Source organism: Sus scrofa, chromosome 11, assembly GCF_054392235.1.
Source record: "Sus scrofa isolate SSC_HxYL_T2T_F1_AM1 chromosome 11, Sscrofa_HxYL_maternal_Yorkshire_Landrace_v2.0, whole genome shotgun sequence".
Taxonomy (NCBI): domain Eukaryota; kingdom Metazoa; phylum Chordata; class Mammalia; order Artiodactyla; family Suidae; genus Sus; species Sus scrofa.
Window position 1 is genome coordinate 9,147,497 of NC_139393.1, and position 17,963 is coordinate 9,165,459.

At 46.0% G+C, this 17,963-nt stretch overlaps 1 protein-coding gene and 1 long non-coding RNA gene across 10 annotated transcripts in view; one reads left to right on the forward strand and one right to left on the reverse strand.

Annotated features, from left to right (window-relative positions):
- The window catches only part of FRY (FRY microtubule binding protein), a 421,192-nt gene that overhangs the window by 161,665 nt on the left and 241,564 nt on the right, over positions 1–17,963 (forward strand). For 2 of the 9 annotated variants that reach the window (XM_084981416.1, XM_084981417.1), the window contains exon 1: positions 13,864–14,098. The exons of the other annotated variants lie outside the window; for them this stretch is intronic. In XM_084981416.1, coding sequence (XP_084837542.1) covers positions 14,029–14,098 — 70 coding nt within the window. In that variant the 5' untranslated portion in view covers positions 13,864–14,028. Of the gene's footprint in view, positions 1–13,863; positions 14,099–17,963 lie in introns of those variants that run through there. 9 annotated transcript variants of the gene reach the window in all.
- On the reverse strand, positions 2,715–10,373 carry LOC146398512 (uncharacterized). The gene is made up of 2 exons (XR_014819166.1): positions 7,635–10,373; positions 2,715–6,259 (listed from the first exon to the last, which is right to left on the reverse strand). It is a non-coding gene; the product is annotated as an uncharacterized LOC146398512 (long non-coding RNA).

Consider the following 17,963-nt stretch of genomic DNA (forward strand, 5'->3'; position numbering starts at 1 on the left):
CTGGTGTGCTGGTCCCAGTTCACAGACAAATCTCAGATTCAGTGACTTCTTGAGAACTATTTCAGGGCCAGGACTGGAAAGAGTCCTTCTTCCTGTCTAAAGCTCAAGAGGGCTGAAGGTTATCGCTGTGCATCTCTGGGCACTGGTGAAGTAGAGGCCCCAGTTAAGGGCTTGGGTCTTCACTTGCTTCAAACATTGAACCCCCTGCAATGTATCCTCAATTCCAGACAGACATCGCCTTCACCACTAGGTGGCGATGTAGCAGCACCACCAGTGATCACCATGCAAGTAGAAAAATAGACCCAAGAACAAGCCTTTTGGAGCTAGGGCATTCCAATTTTTCCCCCCCTTTAAATAATTTCTTGAGACAACGTTAGTATTACATAAAGTTAGTCATTTTAAAGTGACATTCACAATGGCGTGCAACCATCACCTCCATCTAGTTCCAAAACATTCCCATTGCTCCAGAGTAAAATCCTTAACCATTAAGGGAGTAAAATCTCCCCTCTCTTGCAACAGCTGGTCTGCATCTTGTATTTTTATGGATTTACATATTCTGATGTTTCTTAAAAAGAGAGTCATACTAGAGTTCCCGTCGTGGCGCAGTGGTTAACGAATCCGACTGGGAACCATGAGGTTGTGGGTTCGATCCTTGGCCTTGCTCAGTGGGTTAGTTAGGATCTGGTGTTGCCATGAGCTGTGGTGTAGGTTGCAGACGCGGCTTGGATCCCACGTGGCTGTGGCTCTGGTGTAGGCCAGTGGCTACGGCTCCGATTAGACCCCTAGCCTGGGAATCTCCACATGCCGTGGGAGCAGCCTAAGAAATAGCAAAAAGACAAAAAAAAAAAAAAAAAAAAAAAAAAAGAAAAGTCATACAATATGGGACCTTTATGTCTGGCTTCCTTCTCTTAGTATAGGCTTATCCATGTAGCGTGTCTCTGTACTTCAGTTCTTTTTATGGCTGGATAATATTCCAGTGTATGAATAGACCATAATTTGTTCATTCCTTCATCCACTGATGGACATTTGAGCTGTGCCATCTTTTGGCTGTTGGGAGTAGTGCTTCTATGAACATGGATGTACATACCTTTGTTTGAGTTCCTGTTTTCAGTTCTTTGTGGGTGTATACATAAAGTGGGTCATTTGGTAATTCTATGTTTAACTTTTGGAGGATCTGTTAAATGTTTCCACAGCATCTGAGCCCATTTGTAGTCTCACCAGCAGGGTATAGGATTTTCACATTTTTTTGACTGTTGACCCACAATGAGAAAAATACTTTACATTGCAACACATTATTCACGTAGGTATGTATTTGTATAACATATATGTCTACATCGTATCTGTTTATATATTTACATAAAACAGAAGTTTGATGAGACAGCGCTCAGCCTTAATACGGCACAGTATACTTGGATGCGACCTTCCTGTTCTGTTTTATTAGTTTTGATCCACCAAATGCGTTCCACAACACAGAGCCAAACGAAATCTTAAAAATTAAATTAGCTCTTAAGATCAAAGTCCTATTTTAAGTGTAAATAATCTAACATAACTCCTCTCCCCTTGTTTACTCAAAGAATTTAGGCTGTCCTTCATAAGCTTATGGATACACAAGTTTGGGGGGGGAGCTAATTTGAATGCACAACGATGGCATTTTGTACTGTGTAGTCTCAAACATGGACCATTTAGGTCACACGCCAACAGGAGTGGTGCCGCATGCCCTTGGCAGTGTGAGGATTCTAATGACACAGTCCTCCGTGGTCCAGTGACAAGGATGTCGGTGCGTGTGGGCCCTAGGGTTTCTAGGAAAAGTCCGGTGATACTGTTGTTTCCATCTCTTGTTGGGTTCCATTCTTTATATACCACCTGACAATTTGATAGTAGAGGAAGATACTGAAGAGGGCAGCGGGGAGGACAGAAAGAGCCCGTGGCAGGAGAGAGAGAAAAGCAGAATTGAGAGGAACACATGAAGAGCTTCTCACGTGCACATCAATAATTTATGACCATGTTGAAGAGAATCCCAAAACCGACCTCTCCTGCAAGGGATGGTGTTTGGGAGAAAGGATGTTTGGGTAGAGAAACGTCCATTGAAAGGGACAAAGGACTGATGGGAGCAGGTCCTCCATAGGATGGAGGGGGTTGTGGGCTTATGGGGGGGGGATGACACAGGCTTATGAACCTCTAACTGAAATTAACCTCGAACTAAAAAATGGTATATTCTTCAGTTATCAGTATCGTCAACCTCATTAACCTCTATCTGAAATGCTGTCCTGTATTCGCAGGACTTGCAACTTGACTTCCAGGTGAAATCAGAGATAGCAGCATCCCATGACAGTTAGTTCAGGTAGATTTTCAATATGGTTTAGGTTCATTATCTTATTTTAAATTATTACAATTATTAGGCCTGTCTCTAGATGATGTTATTTCATGTTATTAAAGAATGCATATGTAGGGAGTTCCCACTGTGGCACAGAGGAAGCAAATCTGACTAGTATTCATGAGGATGTGAGTTTTATCCCTGGCCTCGCTCAGTGGGCTAGGGATCTGGTGTTGCCTTGAGCTGTGGTATAGGTCGCAGATGTGGCTCGGATCCTGGGTTGCTGTGGCTCTGGCGCAGGCCAGCAGCTGCAGATCCAATTTGACCCCTAGTATGAGAACTTCCATATGCTGTGGGTGTGGCCCTAAGAAAAAAGAATGCATATATACAATACCGCAAGTGAAAATAATTTGATTTTTATTTTTTTATTTTTTTTTCCCCACTGTACAGCAAGGGGGTCAGTTTATCCTTACATGTATACATTACAATTACATTTTTTCCCCCACCCTTTCTTCTGTTGCAACATGAGTATCTAGACATAGTTCTCAATGCTATTCAGCAGGATCTCCTTGTAAATCTATTCTAAGTTGTGTCTGCTAAGCCCAAGCTCCCGATCCCTCCCACTCCCTCCCCCTCCCATCAGGCAGCCACAAGTCTCTTCTCCAAGTCCATGCTTTTCTTTTCTGAGGAGATGTTCATTTGTGCTGGATATTAGATTCCAGTTATAAGTGATATCATATGGTATTTGTCTGTCTTTCTGGCTCATTTCACTCAGGATGAGATTCTCTAGTTCCATCCATGTTGCTGCAAATGGCATGATGTCATCCTTTTTTATGGCTGAGTAGTATTCCATTGTGTATATATACCACCTCTTCCGAATCCAATCATCTGTCGATGGACATTAGGGTTGTTTCCATGTCCTGGCTATTGTGAATAGTGCTGCAATGAACATGCGGGTGCATGTGTCTCTTTTAAGTAGAGTTTTGTCTGGATAGATGCCCAAGAGTGGGATTGCGGGGTCATATGGAAGTTCTACGTATAGATTTCTAAGGTATCTCCAAACTGTTCTCCATAGTGGCTGTACCAGTTTACATTCCCACCAGCAGTGCAGGAGGGTTCCCTTTTCTCCACAGCCCCTCCAGCACTTGTTATTTGTGGATGTATTAATGATGGCCATTCTGACTGGTGTGAGGTGGTATCTCATGGTAGTTTTGATTTGCATTTCTCTTATAATCAGCGATGTTGAGCATTTTTTCATGTGTTTGTTGGCAATCTGTATATCTTCTTTGGAGAAATGTCTATTCAGGTCTTTTGCCCATTTTTCCATTGATTGATTGGCTTTTTTGCTGTTGGGTTGTATAAGTTGTTTATATATTCTAGAGATTAAGCCCTTGTCGGTTGCATCATTTGAAACTATTTTCTCCCATTCTGAAAGTTGTCTTTAAAAATCTGATTTTTAAAATAATTTGACAACTGTGTTTCAAGATAAACTGGTCCCCCCTCACCCACTGCTAGTGGGATGTAAACGGGTGCAGCCAGTGTGTGAAGCAGTTATGAAAGGTCCTTAAAAAACTAAACATAGAGTGACCGTATGATCCAGCAATCACACTTGTGGGTATATATTCAGAAGAAAAAAAAATGAACACACTAATTCAGAGTAACTGCTTCCCTTATAATCTCATGTCTTGGATCTCATTCGAGTAAACGCATTCTGAGAAGGAGCCGTTGGCTTTGCCAAAGGGATTCATTCCCTCAAATAGTTTGGCCGCCCCCTAGAGCTGCTCTTCCCAGAAGGAGGCCAGGGGCCACATGCACCACCTGAACGTGTGGACTCTTGTGGCTGCTCTAAACTACACACCAGAGTCCAGAAAAAGTGCAGGAAAAAAATACGAACTGTTGCATTAATGATTTTATATTTATTGCATGTTGAAGTGACAATATTTGGGGTATACTGGCTTAAATAAAATATATAACACCGAACCTAACCTGTTTATTGGCCAGTGGTAAATTATATATGTGGATATCACTGGCCTGGTGTCAGATCTGAGCTCCCGTCCTGCCTTGATCACATAACCAGCAATCATCTTTACTGTTATTAATCCTTACTGTGCCATGTCCTAGCTGTCAGGTCCCATAAATTTCCATTTCTTCATGTCTAAGAATAGAGAGCCAAAGGCGGGGAGTATTGCTATGTCCATCTCAGTGTCAGCCTTCTTCCTCATAACATTTCCTGCTATCAGAAATCCCCTGCCAGCATCTTATCTTACCCAGAAGTAGGACAGAAGCCCCATGACCTTATCCCTTTTCCTTACTCTTCTGCTACTGATTGTTTTAATGAACAGAAAATTTGAATTATAGACATGAGAGTCATATACAAAGATGAGGCTATAAGAATTCATAGACAAGGTGTTTTTTTGTTTGTTTAAGAATAAGGAAAAGGGGGAAATTCCAAGGATACTCCCTTGGAAAGTGAAGGAGATGGAAATAAGTCTTCAGGTCGGGTGGAGTCCTCGGCAGATGTGGTGGCCACTCATCCTGTATTTATCCAGAGTGGCCAAAGTGGCATCTGGATAAGACCCAAGCCAACCACCAGCAGATTCCTGGAGTTTGGAAATGGCCACTTAAATAGCAGGACAACCCTGGTGTGCCCCCTAAACTAAAAGTCCAGCCGGCTATGTTCAGTAGAGCTGGGAAGGTGACCATGTGTTTCTTGAGGACGGAAAGTCTGAGGAGGCATCTCCCACCCTTTTGTTGGTCTCATCCTTCAATTGATGAACCCTCTTGGAATACAAAGCCCTTGGAACCACGGAATCTCCGATGAGATCATACCACTGTTTTCTGTAGACAGCGGATAGTTGAGTATCACATGCATCCCAGGAACGAGAAGAGAGTAGCTCAAACCTGACCATGGATCATTGTGGCCAGTACCCAATGGAGGAGGGGCTGGCCGTGAACTTGGCTTTCTGCATAGCTAACACCGCGAGAGGTAGAATGACCTTCCAGCTCTCTTTCCCTGGGCTTCTCAGAGTGGCCTCCCCCAAGGACTGTCTGCAAAGATCATTATTCTCCCTTCTGGCTGCTGAGCCTTTGGAACTGCTCCCCCCACCAGTCTGTTAAGCTACTCCCTTCCATCCCTCAGCCAGTTCTAGCAGCCCCACCCTCCCACACAAAGCCCGGCTTGTCTGGTCAAAGCAGGGCGGTGATTCCCACCCTTTCTCAAAACATGCCTTGCGAGACTTCCTCTATCCTCCCAAGTGTGCTCGCCCCTTCGCAGTTACCTCTTCTTCCACGCTGACCTGAGCCTGTGTTAGGGGCGTGTGATGTAGGAGTTTCTCTGATCCACTGTCGCTCGGCTCAGACCGCAGTCTTCCAACGCGGGATCTGAGGGTCAGAAGCACTCGGCCCCAGGAGCAGATGGTTGTTTTGAAGAGTTTGAAGGTTTAGTCCGTGAGGCTCCGTGAGGCAGACACTTCTGGAAAGCATTATTTCCAAACGAAGGGATACTCTATAGATCCTGAATTCCTCAGCTCAGCTGTTTGTAATCTCAGTAATGCACACTCGGCTTCAGCCAGGGTTTATCCCTGGTGTATAGCATGTGTCCAGTTGTATAATTTTTCTATCGGTTTTCTTAGCTGAATAAAGCACTTTGCGGTAGCCCCAGGAATGTCACAGTCAACAGTCCCCTAGTTTGCATACTGATTTCTCTCTTTGTAATTCCCCATTACTTTTTGGTCCCAGGTCAGCTTCTCCTACCAGTCAGCCAGCGTGTGCTTTACCTCGGATACTTTGAAGACTAGCTTCATTAAAATAGAATTGAGGGGACTCTGCTGCCCCCCCCAAATCAAATAATAAATCCCGAGACTTACGTGGCGTAATGTATGGCCCAGTGTCCTGCTTTCCTCATGCCATAGTTCCTCCCAGTAGGATGGAAACATCAAGGCTGGCCTGCCCAAGAGATGATAAGCAACATCCTTCTTTCAGTAGAAAAGTAACTTGCCCCAGGTCATAGCATCAAGGTCAAAATTAGGAGCAGAGTAAAGCGTTTCCTGATTCCCAGTCCTTCAACCTTCGTTGATAGATAACTATATAAACATGTGCTCATACCTCGAAGAAGGAAAAAACCTTAGCCTATGTAAAATGTAAGTAGTGAGCGTATAAAAAACTAATCAAACTTCTAATTTTTTCCAATTTCATTGACTTTCAAATTAGGGATTTCAGAAGCTAAACACATTAAATGGTACCGCGGAGGAAAAGCTGAGCTGACCTTTATGGCTTAAACTCTAGTATTTATTTTTATGCATTAAATTGGGCCTATTAGTGGGAATATTATTAGCCCTAACCCTCAAAAAGTACTTAGTTTTTAATCACTCAATAATGGAAATAGCTTACCATAGCTCAAACATTTTAATGAAACTATGAAAATGCTCCTTTTGGTTTGTTAAATTATCATTCTGATGCGGAAGAACCAACATTTTCTCACTTAGATGGCAAATAGTTTTGGGGCAAGAGTGGTGATTAATATAAATAGAATTTTTTTTTTTACTTTAAATATCTGTGCATTTTTGGTAAATAATGATGTGCAAAGGAAATGCCATTTTTTACTTCTTCAGAAAGGACTTGATATAATCATATAATTGTTGGACCTATTTGTATCTCAGTATAAATAATCTCTCAGGTTGCTGGTAGTATATGAAAATAGTGGAGTTCCTGTTGGGCTTAGCAGGTTAAGAACCCAGCATAGTGTCTGTGAGGATGCAGGTTGGATCCCTGGCCTGGCTCAGTGAGTTAAGGATCTGGCATTGCTGCGGGCTGCAGGGTAGGTCGCAGAGGTGGCGCTGTGGCATACGCCTACAGCTGCAGCTCTGATTCACCTGCTACCCCGGACATGTCCACATGCTGCAGGTGTGGGCCTGAAAAGAGGAATAAATGAACATGGGGTAGGAAAGTGATCAGTGCCTTTGTGAGAAAGGTCAGCGAAGGAAGTTTTGCTCCATTTTCTCTTTACGTGCACATGTGTCAGAACAGTATTAACGACTGTGTGTGCCTTGCAGTTACCCTGCAGACATTGAGGTCACATCTTTATACGTACAAAATATATGTGACCAACAACAGCTCCTGGGTTGGGCTCTAGGTTAATAATAATATCCAAACCTGCAGGCCCTACCTTGGGAGGTTAATGGGAAGCATAAATGAGGTAAATATTGAGCTGATACGAAGCTAACCAGAACCTCTGCTCAACGTGACCCTGGGCCCTGGAAGTGGGAAGCACTAAAACATCAGCGAATCCTTTTCTTCTGTGTACACGTATGGCTTTCTTTACCTTTGCCAAACTTTGGCCTTGCCGCCGTAGCCAGCAGAGAGGGGGGCTGGAATGGGAGCATCCTTTGGTAGGTAGTCAGGGTTCAGTGCGGCCTGGAGGTCTGCTCCTGAACAGTCATTGTCTGGCCATGCGCTCGTTCAATCCTCGTGAAAGACCCTGTGTGACAAGCCCTCCTTTGCAGACAAGGAAACCAAGGCCCCCCCAGTGTTCCAGGCTCTGGTCTCGTGTGCAGCTCCCCTTGGAAGTCCTTTGAATGGTTGCTCTCAAAGTCTCCACTTAGTTGTCTGGAGCCGTGTCGAGGGAGAGGCCCGGTTTTCAGTTCGCCGGTTATGAAGGCGCCATGGGTGGAGCCCTGAGCTAAGGGACACTTGGCCCCAATTCCTTGCTCTGGGGTCCCAGGGCTGCTTGTAGAGAGGTGGCCCACAGGTGCCCAGCAGACGTGTCCCTTGTTCAGCTTCGTCCACACAGGTCCTCTGAGCCAGACCCAGTGTGTCTCCACATGGGCAGCTCAGCAGTGTGCATCCTCCCACCCCACTCCGAGCATGTCACGCATCCTGGGTGACATGAACTCAGGATGGAGGTGGCCGTGCGAGGGCAGCGAGGGGTGGATTTCAGGCTTGTCCTCTCCCCTTTGTCTGCTCGAGTCCTTCCAGGGCTTCCCATTGCTCTAGGCCAACGTCCAGCTCCTTTGTCAAGGCCCCCGGTTCCTTAGGAAACTCCTTTGTGGGGTGAGGGCAAGTGGGGAAGACAAATGGGGTGTGCGGCTGTTTTTTTTTTTTTTTCTTAACAAAAACCATTTTAGGGAGACATGATTTTCCTTGTTTGTGTCTGAATCAGTACAGCAACAAGCTGGGCTTTAATCAAGTTCTGTCACATTCAGAAAATTTAAATGTCTTTCAATTCAGTGGAAAGAATTATTTGTCCCGGTTAGTAATGGAGAAAATGTTTTCCAAACTTGCACAATCTATTTTGGTGAAGATTTGTATATGTGGGTTGGCTTTTCTTGAAGGGAATGATGGGTGCATTTCATGTTTAGGAAGTGAACGTGGTGTGGCAGCCCTGCATAATTTTTGCTCTCATATCTCTTAGCAGGGGATAGATCAGCCTAAATTAGGCATCGCTGAAAACAGAAGTTGGCGATTTATCTCAATTCTTTTGTTCTTTCGCTTGTCTCCAAAAGGCCTCTTATTCTGCTGCTTAAAGAAAAACAAGACCCTCTCTCCACAATTGCCACCATTGATCTCTGCTGCTGTTTTTCTAGCTCAATCCAGGCGTTGCTTAAGTTGACTTGGAACCGTTCTTCTTAAGAAGCAATGTGTACAGTAGGAATATAATGTATGTAATGCATGTTGGGGATTTGAAACTGCAGATGAAAAATTGATGAAGTGATTTTTTTTCTTGCAGTAAGTGATTTGCCTTTGTTTCCTCAAGATGCTGGTAAAACATTTTTCTAGGCCTCCTACATTCTGTGCATGAAAGTGCATGTCACTCTGTGACAATAATTACACGTGTGTAGCCACGTGCAGCCATCCACAGGCAAAGGGGGCGGATTCCAGTCCTAACCCAATCAACTCAATCAGACGCTTTAAAATCATTAGGTAATGGCTCTCCGTGTTGGCAAGCACCCAGCTGGTTTGCCTCACTTTGTGTTCACATTTTTTTTTTTTTTTTGGAACACCACATATTTCAGTCTCAAAAAAAAAAAAAAATGACAGAAATGCTAAGAAGGGGGAAACTCAGTATGAATTAGAACACAAACCGATGGCATTTCTGTTGCACATTGTTTTCACAGGCCACAGCCAGCACTAGGTATGCATGACAACGACAAGTCTGTTCATTCACTGACTCACTCTTTGTGTATGTTGCGTGAGGACTTGCCGTGTGCTGGGAGCTGGGGGGATACAATGGAGTGACACACAGCTCCTCTGCAGGGGGCAGGGGGAGATGGGACAGATGGTTATAACAGGAATTCACTGTGAGGTCCCATCCATGCACCCTTGACCACCCTTCTCCCACTGCCACCAGCAGCCTAGGACAGAGCGGACTCCTTGGCTTCTGCCACCTGGAAACATTGTCATCTTAGCTCCTGCTGAGCAGCCCAAGGCTACCACCAGTCCATTAGGTGTCGTGATCACAAAAAGGCACCCTTCTCCCGTGAAGTGAGCCCTGGGCGTATGCAGCCCTACACCAGGGGGGCGAACACGGCCGGTCCCCACCCCCCTTAACAGTACGGAGAGTGGAGTTCGGACTAGATTTCTGCTCTTGCTCGTCCCGCCGCCACCCCTGGTCCAGCGTCCCTTACAGAGAACACAGCCAGTGCAGTGAATCAAATTAAGCTGCAGAATTGTGGCCTTCTTCTCCAGGTTCCTTTTAGGTAGGGCCGCAGCCCCCAGCAAACAAATCCTCCCCCAGACTAAACTGGTTGGAAGGCAGTGAGTGGTCAGAGAGCCAGGGGGGCCGAGGGCCTGCTCAGCCACGACCAGGGTCTCAGCACCTCTTTCTGAACTTTTGCTAAAGAAGCTGGTAACCATGAAGAACCCGACATAGTGTCCGTGAGGACTCAGGTTCGATCCCTGGCCTCGCTCAGTGGGTTAAGTCTCCAGCGTTGCCACAGCAAATTGCATCGTAGGTCACAGATGCAGCTTGGATCTGGCGCTGCTGTGGCTGAGGCACAGGCTGGCAGATGCACCTTGGATTCAACCCCTCACCTTGGAACCTCTGTCTACCGTGGGTGCAGCCCTAAAAAGACCAAAAAAAAAAAAAAGAAAAAGAAAAAGGTTGGTGAGCATGATTCTGGCCTTGCTTATGACTAAAGTAAATAAATAAAATTGAGGGTAAATGACTCAGGTTCTAAAATGTACTAGACCTAAATTTTATGAGCCCTCTGATGTTGAGCTTAGATCTTATTTTATGCCTCTTTAAACTTGCATTTTCTCATCTGTAAAATGGGGCTGTGACTCGCATGTCATAGGTTTGAGCTGAGGTTTCAATCCGATAAAACAGGAATTTTCAGGACAGTATTACCTTGCAGCAAATAGAGATGGTGCCATCAGCTGTTGCCACTGTCTCAGGTCACTTTCTGACTTTTTCTCGCTCTCTGATACCATTGCCCAGGCCTCCCACCTGTCTTACATGACTGCTGCTTTCGCCTCAGCCCCCAACATCTCTGCCTAATTCCTTGACGAAAGATTCATGTTCTAAGATGTTTAAGGACGGGAGTCCCTCTTTTGGGGGCTAGGAAAGCTGAAATAAAAAGTTGTTCATCTTAAATGCCAGCTGAAGTCTCATCACCCGGGATGAATTCAGATTTTCTTGTGTGTTTGAATCACCCCTGTGCAGGTGCTTGTTCTGACTACATTTTTTATCGCACCCCCCACCCCCCACCCCCGCACACCCAGAGAAAGAGGAAGCAAAAGGGTAAACGTCTTATCCCAGTTTGCAACAGGTGTCATTCTATTCGATTTGCAAGCCTTTCAACAAAACAAAAGGCCTTTTCTGTTCTTGGACAATATATGCTCTTTAAAGGTCCTTGAATGAGGGGGAAAAAAAAAAAAGCAGACACTAGACAAGATTTCAGATTCTAATGGACAGAAACTGGGCATTTAGTTGCTGATTGACTCTTCAGAGGGAAAACTAGATGTCACTGAAAACATTCTTTTCTAAATAGCATTTAAAATTTTATGATTGTTTCCTCTTGAAATACTATATGAGTGGCATTCTCAAAAAAATGAGTATGTTTATAGCAGGATTGGAAATTTTTTTTTGCTTTTTAGGGCCACACCTGCGGCATATGGTGGTTCCCAGGCTAGAGGCCGAAACGGAGCTACAGCTGCCAGCCACAGCTGCATCTGTGACCTACACCACAGCTCACGGATCCTTAACACATCGAGTGAGGCCAGCGATCAAACCCGAAACCTCATGGTTCCTAGTCAGATTTGTTTCTGCTGCACTACGATGGGGACTCCAGGATTGGAAACTTTTAAAAGCCAATTAAGATCTCTTTTATAAAGTCAGCAGAGAGAATCTGCTTCAGCAATGTATTCAATAGAATGGTTACTGCACCTGTTCTAGATGTCTCCAACTTGCAGTCCCCAAATAGTTACCATGGATGTTCAAAAGTAGTGGATGTTGGAGTTCCCGCCGTGGGTTAAGATCTGACTGCTGCGGCCCAGGCTGCAGCGTTGCAGGTTTGGTCCCTCGCTCGGCACAGTGGGTTAAGGATCTGCTGTTGCCGCAGCTGTGGGATAGGTCACAACTGCCGCTCAGATTGAATTCCTGGCCCGGGAACTTCCACATGCCGCAGGTGCAACCATAAAAAAAAAAAGAGAGAGAGAGAGAAGGCTGGTAGATCTTAACTGGTACAAAAACATATTTAACTTAAATTTTAAAATTCTATCTCAGAGTACCTAAGGGTTTGTACTAAATATCAATATGGCAAAAATTTGAGTGCTTATTGTACGCAAGACACTATCTGAGCACTTTCATTTATAATATCTTTTACTGTTTCCAACAACTCCATGGGGTCAGTACCATTATGATCCCATTTTATAGACAAATAAACTAAGGCCGAGTGAGGTTAATAATTTGCCCCAGGTCTCATAGCTGGGAAGTTCTGATGAGTTTTGAGAATGTTTGTGCTCATTAACCCCAGGCCCCCTGCAGCCTCCCTGTTCATTTAGGGCCATCCACGGTGGGGGAGCCTCCAGAAAATGTGGCATGCATGTTAGTTAGCCTTTGTTTTCAGGTGTCATAGCCATTTCGGTAAATCTTTGGGGTCCTGTGTCACCTGGAATCCTATATTCAAGTGTACACGTGATAAAACAAAATTAGCTGGTCAGCTCTAGTGTGCATGTAAGTAAAAAAGAAGTCAATCTGAGGAGACTTGATGAGAAGAGGGTGCTATGAGTGGAGCTGGAAATCTCGGTGGTGGGTGCTCGCCTTTTGTGTAAAGATTTGGGAAGGCTCATTGCACTGATAGTGTCTTGGGGCATTTCGAGGCATAGTCCTAAAAATTCTTTGGTGTTGAAATTTTTTTTTTTTAATTTAATCTTAAAAAAAGTGTGTCATACTTTCCCTGCCATTTCTCAAATGTTAGTCTGGCAGGTCCTGTTTGTGTGTAGATGTTGGAGTGGGGGAGGGGCACGCGAAACTTTTTGTAAATTATTAATGGAATTGATTAATCCCGTTGGAAAATGTTAATCATAAGTGTGCTGGGGAAGGGAAGGATTCATGATTCTCGGCAGTGGTTAGCTAAATCCCACCTCCTCAAATGCAGCATGTCAAAATTAGGCCTATTTAATCTCTGGTCAAGCGAACTAATAACATGGAACAAAGCTAACTGAAATCAGGACACCTGCTATCAAGATTTCAAGAAATCAAAAGCCTCTTGTGCAGCAAGGAATATGATGCTTTTGCTTCTTAGCTTTTTAATACAAATAAGAATTAGCTTTTTTGGGCTCTGTGATTCTTAGAAAAGACAGGTTTGCGGATCCATTGTGGAGCCTGGCCTTGGGTAAACAAGCCTAAGCACAGTGTACGGTCCCCTTGGGGTGCTCGCGCCAGGGTGGGGGTGCCCCTCAAAAATGACAGCATTTCTGGGAGGAAGAAGCTTCCGCCGTGATGGGAAAGGAAAAAGCCCAGGCCAATATCCTGGTGTTATTAGCAAGCTTTCCTACTGCAACGGGGCTGACGATGGGGCTTTTCAAAAACGTCGCTGCAACCAGACCCAGGGTGCCACTCGCCTTACTGCAGCGACACAGTTGTGTGGATTCCAGGGGCAGCCGCGGGGGGAGCGCAGCCCGTGCGGCACGGCCGGCTCTCCAGGAGCGTTTCTGCAGATCGGCGGGAGCTGGGCCATTCCCCCCGCAGTTCCTCCCGAGGCAGGGGCCGAGGGTGGCCCAGGTTGAGACTGCGGGGCCCGGGGAGGCGCGCCCAGCCCAGCCCTCAGCCCTGCGGCGGCCCGAGCGGCCGGAGGCCTCCGCGAAACCTTCTCCCTCCGGGGGAGGACGGATCCCGGTGCAGGTGGGGACTTCCTCGGTCCCCACCTGCCGGCGCCGAGCCTGTGCGTGGCCGGCAGCGGGCGTTGCAGGTCCTGGCAGCCCAGAAATGAAAGCAGCGGCGGCGGCCGCCTCTCAGGGCTCCGATCAGCACCCAGCAAATAAGAAGCCCGTCCTGGACCCGGAGGAGGAGGAGCGGCCGAGCATCTCTCTGCTGCTCCTCCGCGTCCTTTAAATGAGGACTCCCTGCCGGCGCCGGAGGTAGATCTGCAGAGCCTTCCTCTCGCTGCTGACCCCGCTTACATCACTAACCTGTGACAGGCACATCCCCACGCCCGGTACCTGCTCCTCCAGCGGCTCCCAGTCCAGTCTGAGCCGCCTCTTTGTATGCCGCCGACATGGCCAGCCAGCAGGATTCCGGCTTCTTTGAGATCAGTATCAAATATTTACTGAAATCCTGGAGTAATAGTGAGTAATAGAAAATAACCTTTGTTTGTTTGTTTGCTGGATGTTGCATAAGGTTCGAGACATAGAAATCTCAACTGGACGCATATGCTTGGGAGCCGAGGAAGTTGGTTTTTTTTTTTTTTTTTTTCCTTGCCTGCTTCCATCTGCTGTGAAAATCAAAATGTCAGAGACTGAACTGGCTTTCCTGAAGTGCAAAGGCTGCAGTGGAATTACAGTAAATTTGGTCTGATTAAATGTTCGAGTGAGATGGCCCTTCAGACGCTGGCCAGTGCAGGATGGGGCATTCCAGGCTGCATTTCCTGCCTTGGTGTTTATTTAATATGTGCAGATTTTATGGAAGTATTTTGTGAAGTGTGCTTTAATCAGAGGGGTGTGGCAGGGTTTCACAGCACTTCGTAATTGTTTTATTAGGGTATTGTCTAAAGAAAAAAAAGTATTTAAGAGTCCAAAACCTGACTCATCTTTTTTTGAAAATACAGGCATTTGCTGATTGATTTGCTCTCTCCCTTGTCCATGTGGGTGATGCTGAGGATGCCATCATAATATTTGAATTTCTAAAAAAAATCCCGATGTGTGTTATTGTCCAAATAATGTGCTTTTCTGAAACATAAACAAGTGAGGTGTTGACCATAAAATCATTTATTGGGATATCAGAAGGTTATGACTTCAGAAGTTCCATTTCAGACCTACTTAACATTTTAGCAGTAAGGTCTCTCAAAAAGACAACCTCCGAGGCATCAGAATTACAATGAGGCCTTCAGGTGCTCAACTGCTGCCTTGTATTTTCTGAATAGTCGAAAAACAAAGTCTGCTCTATTTCACCCATCATCTTTTGTACTTGCTTTAGATAAAAGACCAGCGGGCAGGTATTATACATCCTTAATTGTTTGAAATTTTAAAACATTTTCCTGGAAAAAAAAACTGTGTTGTATCCTGTGCATACTAATTAACCTACCTGTGCTCAAAGAGCTGGTGATTTTAATTATCTCCTACACAAATGACCCACGGGGCCAAGAGTGTTCGTATGTAAACAAAACCTGGGCAGGAGAACCTGTGCCGTAATTGCTTTGAGAATGGAGCCAAAGTACCTTCAGCCTGAAGGTATTCGGGGATATGCATCTCTCAATGATAGCCATAGAAACCATCTTTTCCAGGTCACTTTGTAGCCCGGTGTACACTCGGGGGCTTGTCTGAGGCTGTGTTTCTGCAAGTGGGAAGCCATCTGGGAATCACACCGTCACCCCAACAGCATTCCTTTGTTGGAGCCATAATTCATTTATCTTAGATGCATTATTTGTCTAATACTTCGCCCTCCAGGATGAGTCTTCCTTTGTCTCTCCACCCTCTGATTCATGAAAAGAATCGGATGTACAGGATTCTTTATGGAGCAGTTTTCCAATATCTGGAAAGACTCATTCTGAGTTTGACATCGGTGTGTGGTTTTCAATCATTACGTTGACTGCGTTAAGGCCAGATTCTTTTCCTCCATCAATGTCATTGCCTCGTTAGACAGAAAATTATGTTGTGACAATGCTGGGGCCAGGGGGATTTCTTTTAAAATCTTTCTCCCCTTGCCTGTTTTCAGATTACTTTAGCCAAAGCACATTTTTTCTCCGCCCTGCCTAAACTCTCTCCGCTCCCCCCACACTCACATCAGGAGATGGTTCAGAATGACTGTTCCTTTCTACTTTGACGGTATCTGGGACACAGTTTTGAATTCTTTCAGTTCACTCAGCAAATATTTATTCCACAGCTCCTGTGTGCCAGGCTGTGGAGCTCCAGAGGTGCCGAAGACACAGTACCTGTTTTCTGTCTTAATTTCTTTATGGCAGGAGAGTGAACTTGGTGATTCTCTAGAGTTCCTTTGGGGTCCAAATGTTTTTCAGTCCTTTCTTCAAAGAGGAAGAGGAAATACACCTAAGGCTGAGGCTCTTTCAAGCTTGTTGCAACACTGACTGGCTTACAGCCTAGGGTAGCTCTGAGTTTACATATTTTCAGTGGTCAAGAGAGGAGGGAGTGTGTGCAGAAGACAAAGTAGAATACAGAAGCCTTAGGGTGCTCGGCCTCCTCCGCTTAAGGACGATGCACGGGGCGGGGGAGGGGGGCAGGCAGCTCATTGGTCCAGCGCAGCAGGCTGGAGAGGTCAGGATACCTGCCCACACACCTTCATGGAGAGACTCAGGCCTCTAATTATGAGGGGATGCTCATTTATAAAAGTACGATAATTAAAAAGCAATAAAACAAACTCTCTATGGCTGACTGCTTTGCCAGGTGAGAGTAAGAGGAAACATACTTCCATGTGCCTTTCCAGGTTAAGAGTTCCATCTTTTTTCTCTTTTTAATGGCACATTGTCGGGGGGAATGTAATTTCGTACATAGCCCATCTCCCCGGAAGAGTTCACATGTCAGTTACCTCCGTCGATGCCTGGGGATACGTGTTAGCTTTTTGGTCGCTGTTGATTTTGCCCCTCCCTCCCCCCTGGCCTGCCCTCTGCCAGGCTGCCTTTTTGTTGTAACGGCGTTGGGAATTCCAGTGGCCTTGATGTCTGGAAATAAGGTGTCCTTTGGAGACATTGCTGCAGAGGCGTTCGTTATTCCCTCGGACACCCGTGCTGTGGCTCTTCCTCACTCTTAGCCAGGCCTTCCCCGGCTGCTCAGTGGTCCTCACAGCTGGCCCCCCGCGGTGGCCATGGCCGTGGCCACCATGGGCCCTCCTCCATCGAACCTGGACTGTTGCAGTGGTCTCCTCCTGACAAGGAGCAGCCTGGGGAGGCTTCTGCCAGCTTTTGAACCCCTACGTCGAAGTCACTTCTGCCCCCCCACGGTCAGGCAGCACCATCCAGGCCCCTCTTGAGTGGCTCGTTCATATTTTCTCATGTTGTTTTTCTGCTCCAGCCAGATTGAACCTGCTCACCTGCTCTGCGTTTCTCTAACCCTCTCTCCAGTCCGTGCCCGCATGCATGGCAGCCCGTCCTCTGCCACACCCTCACCCAGAATTCACAGGCTGCAGAAGCAGATAGGCTTGGTTCTGATCTCTGGCTCCTGCATATGTGACAATCAGTTAACTACACTGCCTCAATTTTCTCATCTGTAGGAGGCAAAAATCATGCATCCTTCACAGGAGTAAATGAGGCGTTGAGCTGTAAAGTACTTAGCACGATAGCTGGCACCTTGTGAATCTCACTCAATACGTGTTAAAATAGTATTAATGGATCCCAATGCTCCCCTCTCTCTAAACCCACTTAAAATCAGACTTAGACGGCTTTTCCCCCTCATCACTGACTTCCTCAGGGGGTTCTATGAGTTTTCAACGTTTACTACACCCCTAGAGAAGGGAACGGGATGAATAGATGCCAGAATTTGTTTCTTGGGCCCTTCTTCTTTCTAGATGTACTTTTTAACTTCACCCCCTTTCAACCTCAGCTGCTATTGGAATGTGGCTGCTTCCGCACATCTGTACCTTCCAGCAGCATAGGAGATGGCCTGGGAATATTCTTGGTGGCATAGAATCACCTTGGCCTTCCAGGCTTGCTACAGAAAGTGTCTTAGAGCAGAGAGTTCCAAGCTGTTTCATGGGAAAGGAGAGCTTGCTTTGTATCGTTGCTCAGAGCTGGCGTGTAGGCGCTCCCGCCAATCTGAAACTCGGAACTGACATTCCTAATGTTTCTATCTAGCCCATAATTTCTGGGAACATGGAATCCAGGGGATGAAGGGGCATTCAGGGCCCATTCCCCATGTCCATCCTTTCAGGGAAGGGCAGCGTGGAGCCTTCCTGCAGTGTTGGAGAGGCCTTGCTGCTCCATCGTGGGCAAGTTTTGAATGCCTGTGAACTCCTTCAGGGAGTGAGAATCCCATTGACAAATCA